The 19,040-nt window shown below is 33.1% G+C and overlaps 5 protein-coding genes across 5 annotated transcripts; 1 reads left to right on the plus strand and 4 right to left on the minus strand.

Annotated features, from left to right (window-relative positions):
- Nucleotides 1-1,060: 1,060 nt before the first annotated feature.
- On the minus strand, nucleotides 1,061-1,919 carry LOC105123907 (uncharacterized). Its single transcript, XM_011023693.1, has 2 exons — nucleotides 1,525-1,919; nucleotides 1,061-1,208 (listed from the first exon to the last, which is right to left on the minus strand). The coding sequence occupies exons 1-2, from the start codon at nucleotides 1,880-1,882 to the stop codon at nucleotides 1,183-1,185; spliced, it is 384 nt and encodes a 127-aa protein (XP_011021995.1). The 5' UTR covers nucleotides 1,883-1,919; the 3' UTR covers nucleotides 1,061-1,182.
- A 119-nt stretch (nucleotides 1,920-2,038) lies between these two features.
- LOC105124099 (uncharacterized) lies at nucleotides 2,039-2,608 on the minus strand. The gene has a single exon (XM_011023964.1). The coding sequence runs from the start codon at nucleotides 2,606-2,608 to the stop codon at nucleotides 2,039-2,041; it is 570 nt and encodes a 189-aa protein (XP_011022266.1).
- A 412-nt stretch (nucleotides 2,609-3,020) lies between these two features.
- Nucleotides 3,021-3,662, minus strand: LOC105124100 (protein YLS9-like). Its single transcript, XM_011023965.1, has one exon. The coding sequence runs from the start codon at nucleotides 3,660-3,662 to the stop codon at nucleotides 3,021-3,023; it is 642 nt and encodes a 213-aa protein (XP_011022267.1).
- A 4,363-nt stretch (nucleotides 3,663-8,025) lies between these two features.
- On the plus strand, nucleotides 8,026-9,081 carry LOC105123908 (GEM-like protein 4). The gene is made up of 3 exons (XM_011023694.1): nucleotides 8,026-8,309; nucleotides 8,413-8,687; nucleotides 8,773-9,081. The coding sequence occupies exons 1-3, from the start codon at nucleotides 8,102-8,104 to the stop codon at nucleotides 8,974-8,976; spliced, it is 687 nt and encodes a 228-aa protein (XP_011021996.1). The 5' UTR covers nucleotides 8,026-8,101; the 3' UTR covers nucleotides 8,977-9,081.
- A 4,806-nt stretch (nucleotides 9,082-13,887) lies between these two features.
- Nucleotides 13,888-14,967, minus strand: LOC105123909 (GEM-like protein 7). The gene is made up of 3 exons (XM_011023695.1): nucleotides 14,672-14,967; nucleotides 14,294-14,568; nucleotides 13,888-14,205 (listed from the first exon to the last, which is right to left on the minus strand). The coding sequence occupies exons 1-3, from the start codon at nucleotides 14,880-14,882 to the stop codon at nucleotides 14,032-14,034; spliced, it is 660 nt and encodes a 219-aa protein (XP_011021997.1). The 5' UTR covers nucleotides 14,883-14,967; the 3' UTR covers nucleotides 13,888-14,031.
- Nucleotides 14,968-19,040: the final 4,073 nt, after the last annotated feature.

Here is a 19,040-nt window from a genome sequence, read left to right on the forward strand (position 1 = left end):
GAAGAGCGTGAAACTTGTGAAGCAGTGGAGGACCTTGGTAAAGAAGGGCAAATATAATCAGCTAAGTAAGTAGGACGGGTGATAACTCGTTTTGGTCGTGTGGGAAGGGTTGGAGTGGACGATGTGGGTGACAGTTTGTGTGAGGAGGGAAGGGGAGGGGAGGTAGTAGGCTGTGCAGAAACAGTATTGGATGGAATTTCAGGAATAGGAAGAGGAAGAACCGGGGAAGGTATGGGGTTTGAGATCATGAGATGATAAGGGAAAATAGTTTCTTCAAATATAACATCACGAGAAATGATAATTTTTTTATGTTCAAGATCGTAGACACGATAAGCCTTATGATGGATAGGGTAGCCTAAGAAAACATATCGTAGAGCACGAGGAGAAAATTTATCATGATTTTTGCGAGTGGTTTGAGCATAGCATAAACACCCAAACACTCTTAAATGTGAATATGATGGTTGTTTTTGAAAAAGGAGTTCATATGGTGACTTATGATTAAGGCGAGGTGAAGGGGTGCGGTTAATTAAATAATTGGCTGTGAGAATGCATTCACCCTAAAAAAAAATGGGAAGATTAGCTTGAAAACGTAAACACCGGGCCACATTGAGAAGGTGGCGATGTTTACGTTCAGCAACACCATTTTGTTGAGGTGTATCCACATATATGCGCTCATGAATAATGTCATGGTCGTGAAAAAAAGTTTGGATGTTATTAGATAAAAACTTTTGTCCATTATCGGTGCACACATGCTTAATGGTGTGATTAAATTGATTTTTAACCATTGCATAAAAATTGGTAAGACAAGTAAAAGTTTCTGATTTCATACGCATAAGATAAACCCATGTCGTGCGTGAGTAATCATCCACAGTGGTTAAAAAATAGTGGGCACCTGAATATGAAGCTGTAGGATAACCACCCTATATATCGCAATAAATCCAATTAAAACAAAAGGTGTTCTTATTAGTATTCAAAAAGAAAGGTAAACGAGTGTGTTTGGCTCTAGCACAAACATCACAAGGCAAATGTGATTTTGGAAAATTTAAAGTTGTTGGAATACTTGAAGTAGAAAGGTGACCGAGTCGTTGATGCCAAAGAGTAGAGTCAGAAATGCATTGAGAATGAAAAACAGAGGCAGAAAAAGGTTTGTAGTGGTAAAGTCCATCTCGTACTTCACTCGTTCTAATTAGCTTCGTCATTGATAGGTCCTGAAAAACACAAAAGTCAGAAAAAAAATAGCAACACAGTTGAGAGTACTAGAGAGCTTGCTAATGGATAATAAATTGAATTTAAATGATGGTACGTATAAAACATTAGAAAGAGAAATTGTTGGAGAAATGCGCAATGTGCCAGTATGAGTGATAGAGACGATGTCACCATTTGAAAGTGAAATAGGACATGGTTGATTAAGAAGTTGAGTGTTATCAAGGGATGAAAAACTGGAAGTCATATGATCGGAGGCTCCTGAATCAATAATCCATTCTCGGTTAGAAAAAGAAACAGAGTGACAGGAGATAGGGTTACCAATAAAGTTGGCAGAGTTGGTGTTCACGGGTGATAAAAATTCCAAGAGCTGATTGTATTGATCACTTGTGAGGCCAGGGATAACTATCTCAGTAGGGGTTGAAGAACCAGTAACAATATTTTCAGTTTTTGAGGAACCAGCTGGAGTGGAAGAACCAACGACATTATTTGCTGCCTTTGACGAACCTGATAGTCTATCAAGTGTTCCACGAGGTTGAGATCTGTTGCTAGGATATCCATTGAGCTTATAACAATGTGTTCTCCAGTGACCATCACGGTCACAATAGTCACATTTTGGATGACCACGCCCTCGCTCTTTATTGTCAAAACGATGAGAAAGATGACGAGGAGCCATCATAGCAGCAGACTCAGTTGGAAAACTAGGAATATGAAGAAGGCGTTGTTTCTCTTCTTGATGCAAGGTTGAATATACCTTGTTAATAGGAGGTAATGGATCCATAGCCAAAACTTGGCTACGAATCGAAGCATATGAGTCATGCAACCCCATTAAAAACTAAAAAACATGTTCAGTATCTTGCATGTGATTCAATTCTGTTAAGATGCCATAAATGCATTGTGGTGTGGGAGTAAGCATGGCTAGCTCATCCCAATGACTTTTAAGTGTTGTAAAGTATGCAGAGATTGTCATGGAACCTTGAGTGAGAGTAGCAATGTCGCGTTTCAGTTTGAAGATCCTTGGATTGTTGCTTTGAGAGAACCGATCATCAAGATCGAGCCAGACATCACGGGAGCAAGTATGGTAGATTAAACTGCTAACAATGGATTTATCAATGGAATTGAGAATCCATGATAAGACCATGTCACTGCAACGTTCCCACAGCTGAATATCTGGGACAGAAGATGTTGGCTTGGAGAGAGTACCGTCAACAAAAACCAATTTGTTTTTGGCATTCAGGGCCATTTTCATCACCCTCTTCCAGGTAGGATAATTATCACCATTAAGGAGAGTGGAGACCAGAATGGCACCAGGATGATCAACGGAATGAAGGAAATATGGTGAGGATATATCTTGAATGGATGGTGATGTGAAAGAGGAGGCTGCCTGGGATGTGGTATTTGACATGGCTGCAGGAAAAAAACCGTTGAAGAAATGTGCTTATAGAAATATACAGAGAACTTGCTCTGATACCATGTAAGAAGAAGATAATTGTTCTGCTTTGTATATTTTATTCTACAGTTATGGTAGTATATATTACATGAGGAAGGAAAACACGATCCTATATCTCAGCTAACAATTGCTGAATATCTGCTAATGATTCCAAAGATCAAGCCGAAATATATATGCTAATAACTGTACAATAATATATTGATAGAAAGTGAATATATACTGCTAATAATAATTAACAAATCAAAGCTGAACTTACTTTAAAAAAAAAAAATTATAATTGAAAGCTCATGTAATTATCAAACTCTAGTTAACCAAGAAAAAAATTTCACAAACAACTCCCTTTATATTAATATTGTTGCCTCAAATATCAGCTCTCAAATCGCAGCCTACAAGGTTGGTCTAACACATACTTGACTCCTGACTCAAAGTTGGTGCCATTGCTGCCAAGAGGAATATCGGCCAGACAATTCACCATCAATCTATATTTTCCAAACGTAAACGAGCTAACCTTCCATTTCAGACTACCATCAACCTTGATATCGAGTGGCAAGTTGCCAGCATTCAAGTCTACTATCAAATTAGCAGCTTCATGTGGAGGAATTAGTACATCATTGCCATACAAAAACGGAGTCCACACGTTGACCGTTTTGGGACTTACGTAATTCGTAGTCAGCTCATCTGCTACAGTAATCTGTTGGTTTTGATAGAATGCACGTGCCTCAAGCTTTTCAATGAATATCCCATAATTGATGTTAGGGTTTTTTGCAGATAAAGTGACCCGCATGTTACAAGTTAGCAAGTTTGGATCTGAAAATTTCAAGCCACCGATAGTAGCTTCGTCGAGGATAAACTGAGGCTTATGAGGAAGTGGCAGAATGCCCAAATAAAACGTGATTGCTATTCCTAAGATGATGAGAAAAACAACACCGCCTAATATAAGGTAGAAATAATTGCTCTTTTTCTTGGGGATCTGGGCAACTTCTCTGACAACAACCTTTGGAGCCTCCATAATGATGTTCCTAACTGTGGAAATACACAAGAAACAATACTGATTACGAGATCTTTATTGTATACAGATTTGAAGAGATTATTATACGATACATAGATTTAATATTTGAGTTTGCAATAAATTCAACCCCAAAGGTGCACAGATATCACTGCGTATATAATATATAATAACGTAGTAATAACCACTAAAGATTCCAAGTTACTTTCCGAAAGTCTGATTTTTCAGACAATGGAGTGTGATGGCCATACATCCTAAGATTTATAGTTCAAGACAGACCATCAAATTAAGGTGATTGAAGTCTTGATGGTTTCTCGATTATAAGACAAAGAAAGAGATTAAATCTTGCTAATAAAGCAACACAGGATTAGGGTTTTATTGGTCATCCCATAACTTCTTAATAAAATCAAATTACACAGTACAGACTAATTAACATGCATGATTACTGAAACTGATTGCAATATTGCGAGTTTGTAACAGTAATCACTAACCTGAATAAACGTAGAGAAAGAGCTTTAATTCAGACGACGATTGAAACCAAAGAATGGAATTTATATTTACACATAAATTTATACCGTCTAGGGACAATTTTTTCATTTAGGAAATATTATTTATGACTTTCCTAGGACAATTTAATGCGTGCATTGCTTAATAGGAAAATTACCATGAATAAATAAGTTAGGAAATATTTTAGATCAGCTAGCCGGAAATACTTTCCTACATAGTTTACTTACTATTTGGGCATCGACAGGATCTGCTGTGCTTGATGTCCTTTGGAAACTCTGCTCATCATTTTAACAACACATCTGTGCAAGGCCCAAGGTGGTTGGTTTAGACGATGAGAAGATGAGTAGAAGCCTGATTTCCATCACAGCATCACTGGCCTCTTACAGAGGGGCCATTATCTAAGTTTGACCAGCCCAATTTGTGGTGCCATCTTATTCTTGTTTGATTGTTTTTTTGATTGATGCCTTACGAATGGATTCTCTAAATTCAACTGCAGATTGTTAACAGAATTCAAAATTTGCGGGAAAAAGTTGCCCAACCTACAGACACGCGCGGTGGAGTACTTTGACTTTGAATATTCTTTGGATGAAGACAAGTCGATCTCGCACCGAGTTTTGAATTCACAAGTGATCTTATCAATTCTGTCATTCTATTTCCACCTGTGACATTTTCTACTAAGTTTTTCGTATAGTGGTTTGTGTTGGATATCCATTTATGCAATGTTTTGAGATTTAACAGCTCATGCCTGGAATTAACTTTATCTGTTTGAATCATCCCTAAGTGATGCGTGTGGCATCTTCAGTTTGATGTCAACATCCTTTTTGTTTTTTTTTTTTTAATTTTTTTTCTCATCCTTAATTTCCATGCACGAGTCTTTAAATTTTAAAATATTCATTTAATTTATCTTTCCTTCAAAGTTCATTCCTTTTCTTTTAATTATTATTTATTTTATTTAAAATAATTTATAGAATTAAAATTTATTTTCAATTTTATCATTATTTAATTTTTTAATCTATCAAATTCGATTCCTATTCTTTTGATTGTTATTTATTTATTTGAGATATTTTTTAAAATTAAATTTTTCTTAAATCTCATTCTTTAATTTTATTTCTCTATCAAATTCGATCTTAATTTTTTTGATTGTTATTTTTTTTAATTTGAAAGTATTTTTAAATTGATATTTTTTTGATTTCTTCTTTAATATTAAATTGATGGGAGGAACTAAGCTTCTTAATTGAACATGAGTTGTAAGTTTGAAAGATTAAACTAAGTTTAAGAGATTCATCTCAGTTTGTTAGGCAATTGTTTTAGATTGATTTTTTATTTATTTATTTTATAATTTAACATTAAATTAGTTAAGAATTGAGATTCTTAATTGATCTTGAGTCTAGTTTTTTTTGGGTTACGAGTTTGGAATATTAAATTAGATTTTATAGAACAATTTTTTTTTTTAAGTTCCATCTTCAACATTTATTTAATTGGAGATTATGCTCCATTATTTTTTTTATTTTTTTCTATAGAATTTTTCATTGCTTTTAAAAATGACTTTGGTTATCTCGGGTCTTTTTATTTTTTAAAATTTAAAGTTTAGCTTTTTTAAATGAATTTTATTTTTGAGTTAAATTAAATTAAATTAATTAAATATAAGCATGAGATGCACACTTTATTATATTTTTCGAGGTTTACTTTCTGGGTTGTTAATATTTTGATGCTATATACAATTTATTTTAGTGTCATCCTATAGTGTTTTGCAATGGCTTTAAAATTATTTTAGTGAACTTTTTCGTGCGGTGGAGTATTGATCACAATAGAGTGGTAATGAATCTCCTATGAGCTTTTCCATCTTCTTTTTCTTCGGATGATATTGATATCTTATTTTTTATAGTTAATTATTGTTAATTTTTTTGTTTGTATTATTTAATATTAATATTTTTTTTTAAAATTATATTATTAAATTAACTAAACTTATAGAATCTAATCAAATCAATGACCCATGTTTTTGATTTTTTTTATCAATTGAAAATATTATCATTATCTGAATATATTTTTTTATACTACAAAAAATTTGGTTTGATCGTGACACAATGCGAGTCACTTATTAGTTTATTCTAATTGCTTTTAGTTTTTATTATCTCATATAATCTTTTAATTGTTTTATTAGATACATACGTCAACTTATGGGTTTATAATTAAAAGTTTTCCATAATGATAGAAAACACATTATTAACGTCATATATTATTATTATTATCATTTGTTTTTCATCCAACAAGCAGCAAAGCGCGGTAGAGTTGGCTAGTGTGTGTCATGTAGGACATTCGGCTCTTACTTGGCAGGTGGGAGAAGGGGATGACGTGGCAAATATCTTTCGAGTTGGCTTAAAGTAGCATATTCGGCTCTTGCTTAGCTGGTGGGAAAAGGGGCTGGCGTGGTGTGGCTTGGCTTTGATTATGCAAATCTCTTTCCAGTTGGCATTAAAGTACAAGTCATCATTCTTCCGTCAGCACAGGTGATGCCGGCCATCGAATTCCACCATTTGCATCTGTTTCCTTTCCCATTAAGGCAAAGTCTGCCCAATCAAGACGTGCGTAGTGCTGATATGGGCATTTGGAAATCAGAGAGATGTCGACGAGGTAAAAGTTTATGACTGTACTGGAAAAGAAAAGGAGAGAAGCCGCAAGGATTGGATTGTTTTTTTTTTTTTCCGGATAAGATCTGTGCTCTTTTAGTCATGGAGTTTTATTTTAATTTATTTTTAAAGTTTTCTCTTTTGACCAGAAATTAATCAACAACTGAACTGGGTGCTCTTTTTCATCGGGCATTCTCTTTTAGCACAGATTAATCAAATTCTCTGTAGAAATGTAGACTTGTAAATTCTGATGGCAGAAAAACACCAAGCACTTAAATGCAAATAAGGCACTGGTTGAACAGTGAGGGGACTCTTAACTCTAGTATAGGGTCCTGGAATTCATGAAGACCCTGGATATGAATAGGAACTCCATCCTTGATCTATGTATAAAGAAAGAAAATGCTGAGCTGAAGACTAGCTTTTTGGTAGCCACTTTTGCAGGATGAAATATGAAAGGACAGGAACTTGTTTTATCTCTATCTGCATGCATGAGCCATTGCTGCAAGTCATGCATGCGTTTCCAATATTCTACTAATAGCTGGTGACATAATTTGTATGCTCTTGTGGTTTAATGGATGACATATTACCATATCATGTGGCCTTTTAAGCTCCCTTTTTTTTTTCTTTTTTCTTTTTCTTTTTTATATATTAAAACTGTGAGAGGGATAGCATCAGAAAGATAGACTGCCAACTCAAAAGGCACCGTCCAGATTTTTTTTTTTTTAATCCTGTCCGGCCTCTTCTCAAAATGGGATAAGCTCGATTAATTTCCCCAAAAAATATATTGAATTTTGAGAAGGGAAAAATATGAATAAGCCCTATACTCCGAAGAAAAAGTCAACTTCCCTCTTTGTTTTCTGTTTCTTAGCATTAAACGAGGAAATAAAACAGTTGATATTAAGATGAATCAATTTTCCTGAGCAGGGTGACGACATATTCGAACCTGCCTTCATTTTTTATATTCCTCAGGACCTATTCATTTCCCTTACGAGGAGAAATCTTGGACTGCAAGAACCAAGTTGATAAATAGAATATCATAAAATTAAGAAGATTTGGACCTTTTTACATCAACTTTTTTATCATGCAAGCAACCAAACTTACCATCTCTGTCTTTATTCTTATTGATGAGCCATGGGTGCATCATGAAAGGAAAAAGCTATGACCCACCGGCTGCAACCTATCCCTTTAAATACCTTTGCATGTGCAAGGTTTCATCAACCATAGGAAGCGACTCTCCCTCTTGATATCTGGTCTTGCAAACAACAAGATAGACAAGAGCAAAGAGCAAATTCCAGCTATTCATCAGAAATGAACAACACATTTCAGGATCAAGTTATTGGAATTCCAATCAACTCAGGAAAATTCACAGTTAGGAGATCCGCATTGAGATACTTGCCTGGACCTGATGGCCAATATCCTCCTGCATTGAAAAAAACTAAGAAAGACTCAATTCTAGAAAGGATGAACAAGCTAGGGAGGAAAGCAGACAATTTTGCAAATGGTGTCCGGGAGCATGGTAATTTTTTTCTCCTTGCCAAACTAGGAATCATGCAGTCTTCAAATTTCATCCCTTCTTCCTTATATTGGTCTTCTAATTCTTGATCATTTTGAAACTGCAGTGAGACTAGGGTCAAAGATTACAGAAACAGTGAAAGGAAAGTTGAGTCTGGGGGCTAAAATTCTTCAAGAGGGTGGGGTAGAAAAAACTTTCAAGCGGTTATTTGTTGTTAGCGAAGACGAGAAATTGCTGAAGGTTTCCCAATCCTATTTGTCAACAACAGCAGGTCCTCTCGCAGGCCTTCTGTTCATCTCCAACCAAAAACTCGCCTTTTGTAGTGAGAGAGCCATCAAATTCTCTTCTCCGAATGGAAAATCAGTTAGAGTCCATTACAAAGTAACTAACAAGAACATATCAGCTTCATTTCTCTCTGTCTCTTCCTCACACAAGGTGTTTTAACATTTTACATCAATATTTGCAGGTAGTGATTCCTCTCAGGAAGATAAAAAGGGTTAGTCAGAGTGAGAACGTGAAGAAGCCATCACAAAAGTATATGCAAATAGTTACAGTAGATGATTTTGACTTCTGGTTTATGGGTTTCTTCAACCATCAAAAAACTTTCAAATATCTTGAGCTGGCAATCTCTCAAATCTCAGATGAGCTGCACGTCACTCTAGTGACTTAAATCTTGTGCTTTACCAGAATATTGTATACATTTAGATAGGAAATTAAACTCAACGGAAGTACATTGCACAAAATTTTGTTAAGGAAAATTTTAATTCGTGAGAAATTACTGTGCTTATTTCCTGTGATTATTCTGAACAGATGACCAAGAAAGCGATATGAAAATGTAATCTAGAGCCTAGCCTTGGAATGTATGGCAAATCAAGCAAGATGCCTCCTCATTTCTATTCTTGAAAGTATTGAAAGTAAACTGATTTCTGACTTGTTGAGAATAGGTTGATTGGTTAAGATTGAACAATCGAGTGAAATAAATTGAAGCAATCCACTAATTAAAAAACAATGACAGAACACAATTTCTATTCAAATTAAGATTTTTTTATATTAGTTTAATTGCTTGATTATTTAGAACTTTATGTTTATAAAGGACTTGTAATTCTATATTATTTAGTAGTAAAAGAGAGAGAGAGAGAATAACTAAGAGAGTTTAAAGAGAAATATTTAATAAAAATATACATTTCTCTTAATCTTTTTCTTGTTCTTGAGTTTTTTTGACTTTGTATCACTGTTTTTTGTTTGAATGGCATAACTCCACAAAAAAGCATGGAATGGAAGAAAGCCAAGTGTTTTTTATTTGAAAGTTTTTGGGAGCATTGACTATACACATGTAGATGATCAAGTAAGGAACAAGCTAAATGAAAAAAAAAAAACAAAAAGATGATTTTTGTGAGTTATGATCAAAGTCCAAAGAATACAAGCTTTACAACCCTAATGAAGAAAAGATAGTAATTAATAGAGATGTTGAGTTCAATGAAGAAGAAGCATGAGATTAGAAGATAGATAATGATGAGAAATATGACTTTTTACTTATTCTTGATGAAGAAGAGGAAATATATAAAGATTATCAAGAATTTATAGTTACACCTCCACAAATACCAATGAGCTTAACTTCTTATCTTTCTTTTTCTAATGAAAGCTTAAGTAGTTGCACTTCATCAAATCCACTAATAAAGATGAAAAACCTTGATAACTTATTTAAGATAACTAATTCTATTAATGATGATGTAACACTATATTGTCACATCGCTACATGTGATTTTATAGTATTTGAAGAAGTAATAAACGATGAAAAATGAATTATCATAGGTGAGGAGATTGTATCTGAAAAGAATGACACAGGAAAATTGATTTCTATACCAAGTGAAAAGAAGCCAACACATGTCAAGTGGATCATAAAAGAAAAAATAATCCTAAAAGAGAGGTGGATTTGTAATTTTTTTTTTTTTACGTCTTGTGAATTGAAACATACACTAGCTTCTGTGTTTATGTTTCACCACGAATCTGATTGTTGTTTGTCTTTTTTTTTTTAAAAAAATAATATTTAGATGATGAAATAAGGTAAAAAAAGATATAAAAAACTAGTAATGACAAACCTATAACTATAGTAATGGGGACCAAACCAACTCGATATATCTTATCAAACCTGTGACCTTGATAATAAGATTAGAATACACCGATAAAAAAAAATTATAAAGGTTTTTTTTTAAAAAAAAACTCGTGTTAACCTTTTTAAATATGACCCAAATCATTAAACTTGAAGTATTTAATCTGGATAAACCATAAAGTTAAATTTCCAACCAATTACATATTGAAGGATGAAACTGAAAAAAGAATTTTAATTATACAAAATGATTAAAAAATAGCAATTAAAAAAAATAAGGATTAAAATTAAAATACATAATAAATTTTATATTTGATTGAATGGTCAAATTAAAAAGAAAAATAAATTTAGTAAATGGACAAAAAAATCAAAAGAATAAGGGTTAAAATTAACATAAATTTGAAAAACATTATACCATCAATTTGAATTGAATAATGAAATTGAAAACCATTAAAAGTTCTACAAAAGAGCCGAGGTAAAAATTTAGAAATCCAAAGAATAAGGACCAAATTGTAAATTTAGTAAATTGAGATTAAATGATTAAATTGAAAACAAATTAAACTTTTACAAAAAGGTCAATAACAAAACTTAAAAATCTAAGAAATAAGGATTGAAGTTAAAAAATAAAAAATCAAGAGGGTTAAACTATAATTCTTTTTAGGGAGAAGAGAGAAATGAAGGAAAAAAAAAGATTCATCAGTGACAAACTAGACTATGACCGAAGAGGATTCAGCAACGCTTTTAACAACATGATGGTAAGGTATTTTTGGATGCCAGGAGGCGCCACCTGAAGGGTGTGGGCGCCTTCCCGCGCAACTATAGATAAGCCACATACACATATTATTTTTATTCAAATATTAAAGTGCCACTAAGTTGATGTTATAATTACAAAACAAAAAACCATTGTAAAAAGACAAAGAATCCTTTTGAAGCTAGGTTTAAAATTTTTGTTTTTAAAGGTATTTTTGTTATTTTACTATTCATTTTAATTGTATATTATTATTTTTATATTTAATCAAATATCAAATTGACTCTCAAATGACATTATAATAAAAAAAATTGTGAAAAATACTAAAATACCCCTTAAAACTATTTTTTATTATATTTTTAAATATATTTTGGTCATTTCATTGTATAATTAATATAGGAGAATATTTATTTATTCCTAGTAAATTTTAAAATAATAAATAGATCTTGAAAAAAAATATAATAATGCCCTTAATAACTAGTGTTAAATCTTTAGGATGAAGAGGAAAAAAAACCATTATAGTACTGTTCAAGTAATGTCAATAAGTATAGAGCTATAGTAAGCTTCTTTAACTTTACATTAAAGATTTAATTAATGCTTAAATAGATATCTGTATCTGCATGTCCTATCCATTCTGTAAAACCTAGTTTAAATAAATCAACTTTATTAAAGAATTTTAATAAATGAAAAAAGATAACTAAGAAGATTGCATTACAGATAATCATAAAGATAATCATAAAGGACCTTGTCTTGTTATCTTTGTGTCCCTTTAATTATTCATACTCTTTTCTTTGACCAATCGAGCATATTGCAAGCTACCTTCTGATATAATAAGAAGATTCTTCTTAGAAAGTTATGCTAGCTGTCCTATATTCAGATATTACAGAAAAGCTATATTGTAATTTCAAAGTCATTAATATATAACCGAAGCTATCACCTTCTTCGTAAAGAAATGGCCAATGTTCTCGTGAAATATGGTGTTATGATATCTGTAAAAGATCCGAACTTTGAGTCTCAGTTCCTTGGAACTGTGCACGCCAGTAATCATTTCCAAGAAATGAAGGTTCAAATACCAAATCGCATGTCCTGCTAAAAAATGGAATTTAATTAGAAAGGAGGATTTGGAGACAGTCCAATCCTTGAGCATTGTCGTGAATTAACTGGAAGTCCAAGTCCTTTACTGATCTTCGCTCCTAGAAATGGTTCCCTGGTTATAATTTCCAGGAACTGCAACGAGCCATTTTATGGATTTATGGCTAATGAGAGGAAAATAGGAGATTTTGTTTGATAATCTGAAGAAATCTAAGGTAAAAAAGACTAACTCAAACAACATCACTGATTGTGAGCTTTTTTGCATGTAAGTTACTTAAGTAATCTCTCTGTTTTGCACTATCCTTTTCCCATTCCTTTTTCTTATCTTTTATTTTAAAAAGAGAATCGGCATCGGAAAGAAAGCTAGAATTCCAGCTCGAAATAATAAATTCCATACCACCACCAGCTTAGAAAGTACGAGCAAATAAGAGGCACAGACAAATGCTTGTAAGATTGCATGTCTGGACACAAAAAATAAAAAAAGCGAAGGCTAAAAGTTGTCCCAACTAATTAGGGATGTTTTACGAATCAGTCAAGTTTAATTTGAATGATATACAAGACTACACTGAGAAGTATAACTATATAGTAAATTAACTGAACAATCCCTTTGGTTAACCGTCTCTTGATTTATGATCTTATAGAGAAACATTGTATCAGACACTACTGTCACAATCTTATTTTCTTTTTCTCGGCGAAAAACATAACATTTTCCTGATATTTTAGTGTCTGGAACCTTCTATTTCCATTAGCTCTACATGCCTAAAGATAGAGTCATTCAGAAGAAACACCAAGTGTGTTCTTCTGATACTTCGTTCAATTTCAACAGACAAGACTTGGACCTCTTTACCACCACCAAAACATATTTTAAGTAATGTCTATTGTGAGTCAGTGGATATGCCTTTATTGTTGTTGCTGTGGCTTTGATTATTCATGCATAAAATGTTAAGATTTACCTACCATGCTTTTTGTGCTAAGAAATACGTTCGCAGCATACATGGCGGTTCATCATGGCAACTACCTCTTCCTTGAATGTAAAGAAAGAGAGAAGGAATCCTTGCCTTCCATTGAAAATAAAGAGCCTGTTTCACAATCTAGTTAAAAGAATTCCAATTATGAAATTAGTCTCACTCACAATTGAACGTCCGAAAGTTACTTATCTAATCCAATGCAATTTTCCAAGTTGAAACAAAATGAACTTCTATCCTCTATCTATCAGCGAGTGCATGAAAGAAAGGTGTTTAGTAATGGGGTGGTAGATCTTCACATTTCAAGGAAAGTATTCGGTGCTTAAAAGGAAGAACAAGTTAGGGAAAGCCGACTGATTTGTACATGGTGCGAGCAGGCATGGTTAGTATTCCTTTTGAGAAAGATGGAGAAAATATATTTATTTTTCGGATGGGATTGTTAAATATATGTATATGCTGGTTGCTCAACTCTTGAATAACCATTCTATAGCTAGGATTCGATTCCCCAATTTATATTTGCGCCTTTCAACACATAATGAGGAAAACATTTTGTGACATTATAAATGTTGACATACATTTCAGAACTTTTCTCTAGGTGAAATTTTGTTTTCCTGGGCAAACTTGTTGAAAATCATAGAATATTCACAAGAATTTAATTACAGTAATTTATTAAGAATTTATACATTCACTAACAAAATTTGATACAGTACTGTAGTTGTGTCTAGTTTTGCTCTCTCCATGAACTTAATATTCCGAATTTCTGACGAGGTAGAAGATTTAAGTCCCTAGCTAGAAAGCGACATTCATCTCATCTCAGATTTGGGACATTGCCTGCTGAAGATATTTGAAAGTTTTTTGATAATTTATGAATCCCATAAACCAGAACTCAAAATCATCCACTGTAACTAGTTCCAGATACTTTTGTGATGGCTTCTTTACATTCTCACTCTGGTTAAGCATTTTTATCTTCTTGAGAGGAACCAATACCTGCAAAATATTCATGTAAAATGTTAAAAACAATGTGTGAGGAAGAAAAGCTGAGAGAAATTATTCAAATACGTGTTGTTGAAGTTACCTTGTAATGGACTCTAACTGATTTTCCACTCGGAGAAGAGAATTTGATTGATCTCTCACTACAAAAGGCGACTTTTTCAGTGGAGATGAATAGAAGGCCTGCAATAGGACCTGCTGTTGTTGACAAATAGCACTGGGAAGCCTTCAACAGTTTTTCATCTTCGATAACAACAAATAACTGCTTAAAGATTTTTTCCACCCCTCCTACTTGAAGAATCTTAGCCCCCAGGCTCAGCTTTCCTTTGACTGTTTCACTAATTTTTGGCCCTAGTCTCACTGCAGTTTCAAAGTTATCAAGAATATGAAGGCCATTGTTAGGATAAAGTAAAAACTCGCATGAAATTTGAAGACTGGATGATTTCAGGAGAAAAGTAATTACCATGCTCTCGAACACCATTTGCAAAATTGTCTGCTTTCTTTCCTAGCTTGTTCATCATCTTGAGCATCGAGTCTGCTTTGCATTGTTTAAAATAGGCCTGAGGGTATTGGCCATCGGGTCCTGGCAAGTATCTCAGAGGCGATCTTCTAGCAGTGTATGCTGCTGAGTTGATTGGAATTCCTAAAGCTTGATCCTGAAATGTGTTCTTCATTTCTGATGGAAAAGCTGGAAATTTACTCTAGCCTCTTGTCTCTTTTGTTATCAGCAAGAACAGATATCTATAAGAAGAGATGCTTTGATTCCTATGGTTGAAGAACTCTTGTATTATGCAATGGTATTTAAAGGGATAGGTTGTTGCTTGTGGGTCACAGCATGAATCATCTATGGCTCGTCAATAAAAATAAAGGAAGACTCGGTAAGAGATTGATTGCTTACAGAAAAGGAGTTATGAAAAGGCCCAAATCTTCTTTTATGAAATTCTATTTAACAACTTGGCTCTCGCTGTGCAAGAATTCTTTTCATAGAGAATGAACAAGTCTAGACTCTAGGGAAATAAAAAAGAAAAATTGAGGCAGGGTAGAATTAATGTCGTCACTTGCTCAAGAAAATTGACCCATTGTTTTTTGTCCCTTCTGCTATGCCAAGAAACAACAGCAAAGAAAAAGACTCAATGGTTTATGGAGGTTTTATTTGTGTATCGACGAAATTTAAGACTGCCATGATTCAGGGACGAATCTAGACTAGACAAATTGGAGGGCCAAAATGCATAATTGTTATTTTGGGGGACTGCTTCATAACAATTCCTTGAGAATTTTAGAAGTGTAGGGGAAATTCGTAAAAATTGTCAAGCTTTGGAAGGAACAGGCCACCCCGTAAATGCGTCCTTGCCCTGATTCGAGGAAGGCAATCTTTGGGGAAATCAAGTTAATTCCATCATGAGAAGGGGCCCGAGAAGATTAACAGTACTCCAATTATGTGGGGACAGCTTTTAAATCATGCAAAATCCAAACAAAGCATTGTGGTGTGTCTATTGGTTCTCACACCGACTCTTGACAGTGTGGCATTGATGCCTTTTGAGTTGGCATTTTAGCTTTCTGATGTTATCCTGCTTTTGACATCAAGACAGGTAAAAGGGGGGCTTAAAAGGGCTTTTGCTGAACAAGTGCAATGTTGGCAAGTTGGTAAATGGTGTTTTTCTGACATCAGAATTCGAACTCCAGAAGTCTCTGCAGAGAATCTGATTTGGTTGTGCCGAAACGAGAATGACTTCGATAAAAGAGCAGTACTGAGGTCTATATATTGCTGGTTAATTACCTAGTCATAGGAAAAAAAAAAAGAAAAAAAGAACAAGCTTATCACAGCACAACAATGACAAAGAAGTGCATGGATTTCTTTATCTGGAAAAATTAATGCAACCTTTATGGCCTTTCCTTACATAACCATAATATGTTATCTAATCCTTTTTCTCCCAGATGCCGACCTCAGCGTTGAGTCATGAACAGTAAAGGTCTGGTCCTTTGCCTTAGTGGAAAAGAAAAGGAATACAAATGGTAGAATGCAAAGGCCGACACCAGCAACTTGTGTTGAGAAAGAACATGATGACTTGTACTTTAATGCTCTACTCACAAAGAGAATTGCCACATCAAACCCACATCAGCTTCTTCCCCCCCACGCGAGAAGAAGCAGGAGTTGAAGAATTCAAGTTTCAAGATTTCATGTTGTTGACCAGGCGGCAGTATGCATGGCTGGCAAGCTCTGAGGAAAGCCAGCAAAACAAAAATGTGGACAGAATGTCGGCTCTGCATCCTGAACTGGTGCTGAAAGGTCTCAAGTTGTGATGGTATTGATCTCCGAACAAGAATCACTAGCATTAATGTGACAGTTGAAAAGAGAAATTTTTTTATACAATGATCCTTGGACGGCTAGAACCATTCTTCCAGGCCTGAATACCATCCGATCGTGCTTTTGTAACAGTGTAGCATGCATAGAATTTTCCTCTTAAAGATACAATGCATTTAAGATGATGGAGTGTTTTCAAAAGGTACCTTCATTTCTTGTGCACTGAAAAACAGTTGGAGAATTCTGAAGAGAGTTCCGATGCCATTCTCTTGATGATTTCTAGAGTGGTTTATGCATTGCCTTATTCACATTGACCACTTTCTCCATTTTCCCTCTATGACAAACCATAATCAGAAAAACATCATTACAATTTAACCTATTCAAAACTTTTGTTGCCAGCATTTCTGCATCATCAGCATGCATGGAGTTTATATTACTGATTAAATTCATTTCTTAAGCTGCTGTGAGAAACCTCTTCCAGAAATTTCTATTTAAATACAATTCAATAATTGAATAAAAATTTATGATATTTTTAAATGATTATTCTAGTTTGATACGATTAGATCTTCTCTCAAATCTAAACCTATTCTATTATAAATATATTTGTTAAATTATTCTAGTTTAGTATAATTAAATCTCCTCTCGAGTCTAAACTTATTTTAATTATAAATATATTTGTTAAGCTATTTATATAATTTATCTAGAATAAATTTTTATATAGTTGTTACAGCAAAGTCCAACTACATCACTTTGTATGCATCATTAACTATCTAGATGCCATTTCCATCAATTTCAAGTTCTGATCTAATGTGAAGATAGAGGACGTCTGAAACTTGACAAAGCAGTTGCAGGCTATAAGCATTGCCGTAAATTTAAAGTGTTCTAAGAGTTTCAATTACAATTAATTTTTCTATTCAATATTGTACATGATTCTATTATTCAGTACACTCCTAGCTTCCCAATATTTCTTCACAAAACACATTGCCAATATCATTCGTAATTTGCATTCATTTAAGCATCTTATTTATATGAACAAAAGTAGAGCAAGAAATTATATATTTTATTGTATACCATCATACTTCGGCTCATAGGATATGTATTCCCGAAAAACTTACACATGCTCCTTCACTCTCACTTTATAGCACTATTTAAAGACCCCACGAGTTGATACATCATATGTGCATCGAGAAATATATGCAGTGTAACTAAATGTTATATATTTTGCTGCATAGGCAGCTCACAAAGCTATTCATTTAGGAATATCTTAAACCTATGACTTCACTCTCACTTTTATCACAGTACTATGTAAAGACCCCAGCAGTCATGATACCCAAACTCCTGAAGAAATTCAGATTCACGGATCCAAAATAATATATATAGACTCAAGAATTAATAAAAACAAAAAACTATGAATATAAAATTACAAATAGCAAAATGAATTCATTCTAAACATAAATGATCTGAGGATACAAATTTTTTTATGAGAATAAGAAAACTAATGAAATAAAACTCAAATAACCCAAACTAAGAAAATACACTATTTTTTTTATATATTTTAGCCAAAACTAACAAAGAAAGAAAAATGTTGACGCCCATTATGATTTTTTTTTTAATTTTCAGAAATAACCCAACAAATTATGTCTAAATAATCTCCATATCAAGAAATGACATCAATATATTAAGTTGTGAAACTCTATTTTGTGGTTAAACATATTAAGAGACAAGAATGAAAAGTATGAAAGACATCATAAAGCTTAGTTAGTTTTTATAAATCAAAGTAGTTCAATGAAAAACCAAAATAAAATAATTCTCTCACAACACACACAAAATATGCTACAATAATGTATTATCCAACCTAAAGAAATAATGTCTTACAAAATAATATTTATACAAAACCCTTGTTAATCTAATAAGTTAACATTAACCTAAATTAAAATAAGGCCTAAAATATCTAAAAAAGGGGCCAAAACATGAATAATAATAAAAATAATAATTACAAAAAATAATGTTAAGTTGTTGTGCACTATGAATAAAAATAAATAATTGTTGAATGAAATCCTCACTTAAAAAAGACCTTTGATTGAATAGGATGTGGTTCCACCCTTTAAAAATAATTATTTCTTAGCCTTTTATATTTCCATACATAATAAGAAATTTATAAAACACATGGAAACAAAGTAGATGGATAGCCCATGATACCAAAATTAATTAAGTCTACAAAGTAGATGGTCAAACTTTTTTGTTCATAGATTAAATTGATTAAGATTTAATTATTAGTTGTTAAGGATGTAACCTTCTTGAAATTACATAGGTTTAAATATTTTGAATAAACCTATTAAATATATCTTTAAGCTTCTTTGTTATTGACCTACCTAAAACTTCTAATAAATTTTTTGATATAGTTTGGGTCTTATTAGAAATTATATATAGACTCATGCTTTTCTAAATTTACATCTTATATAACAATTACACAACATGTTTCTATAATATTTTAGCTTCCTTCAAGTGAAGTCTAAAGCTAGTATGTTTA

This window comes from Populus euphratica, unplaced genomic scaffold (genome assembly GCF_000495115.2).
Source record: "Populus euphratica unplaced genomic scaffold, PopEup_1.0 scaffold12.1, whole genome shotgun sequence".
NCBI classification, from domain to species: domain Eukaryota; kingdom Viridiplantae; phylum Streptophyta; class Magnoliopsida; order Malpighiales; family Salicaceae; genus Populus; species Populus euphratica.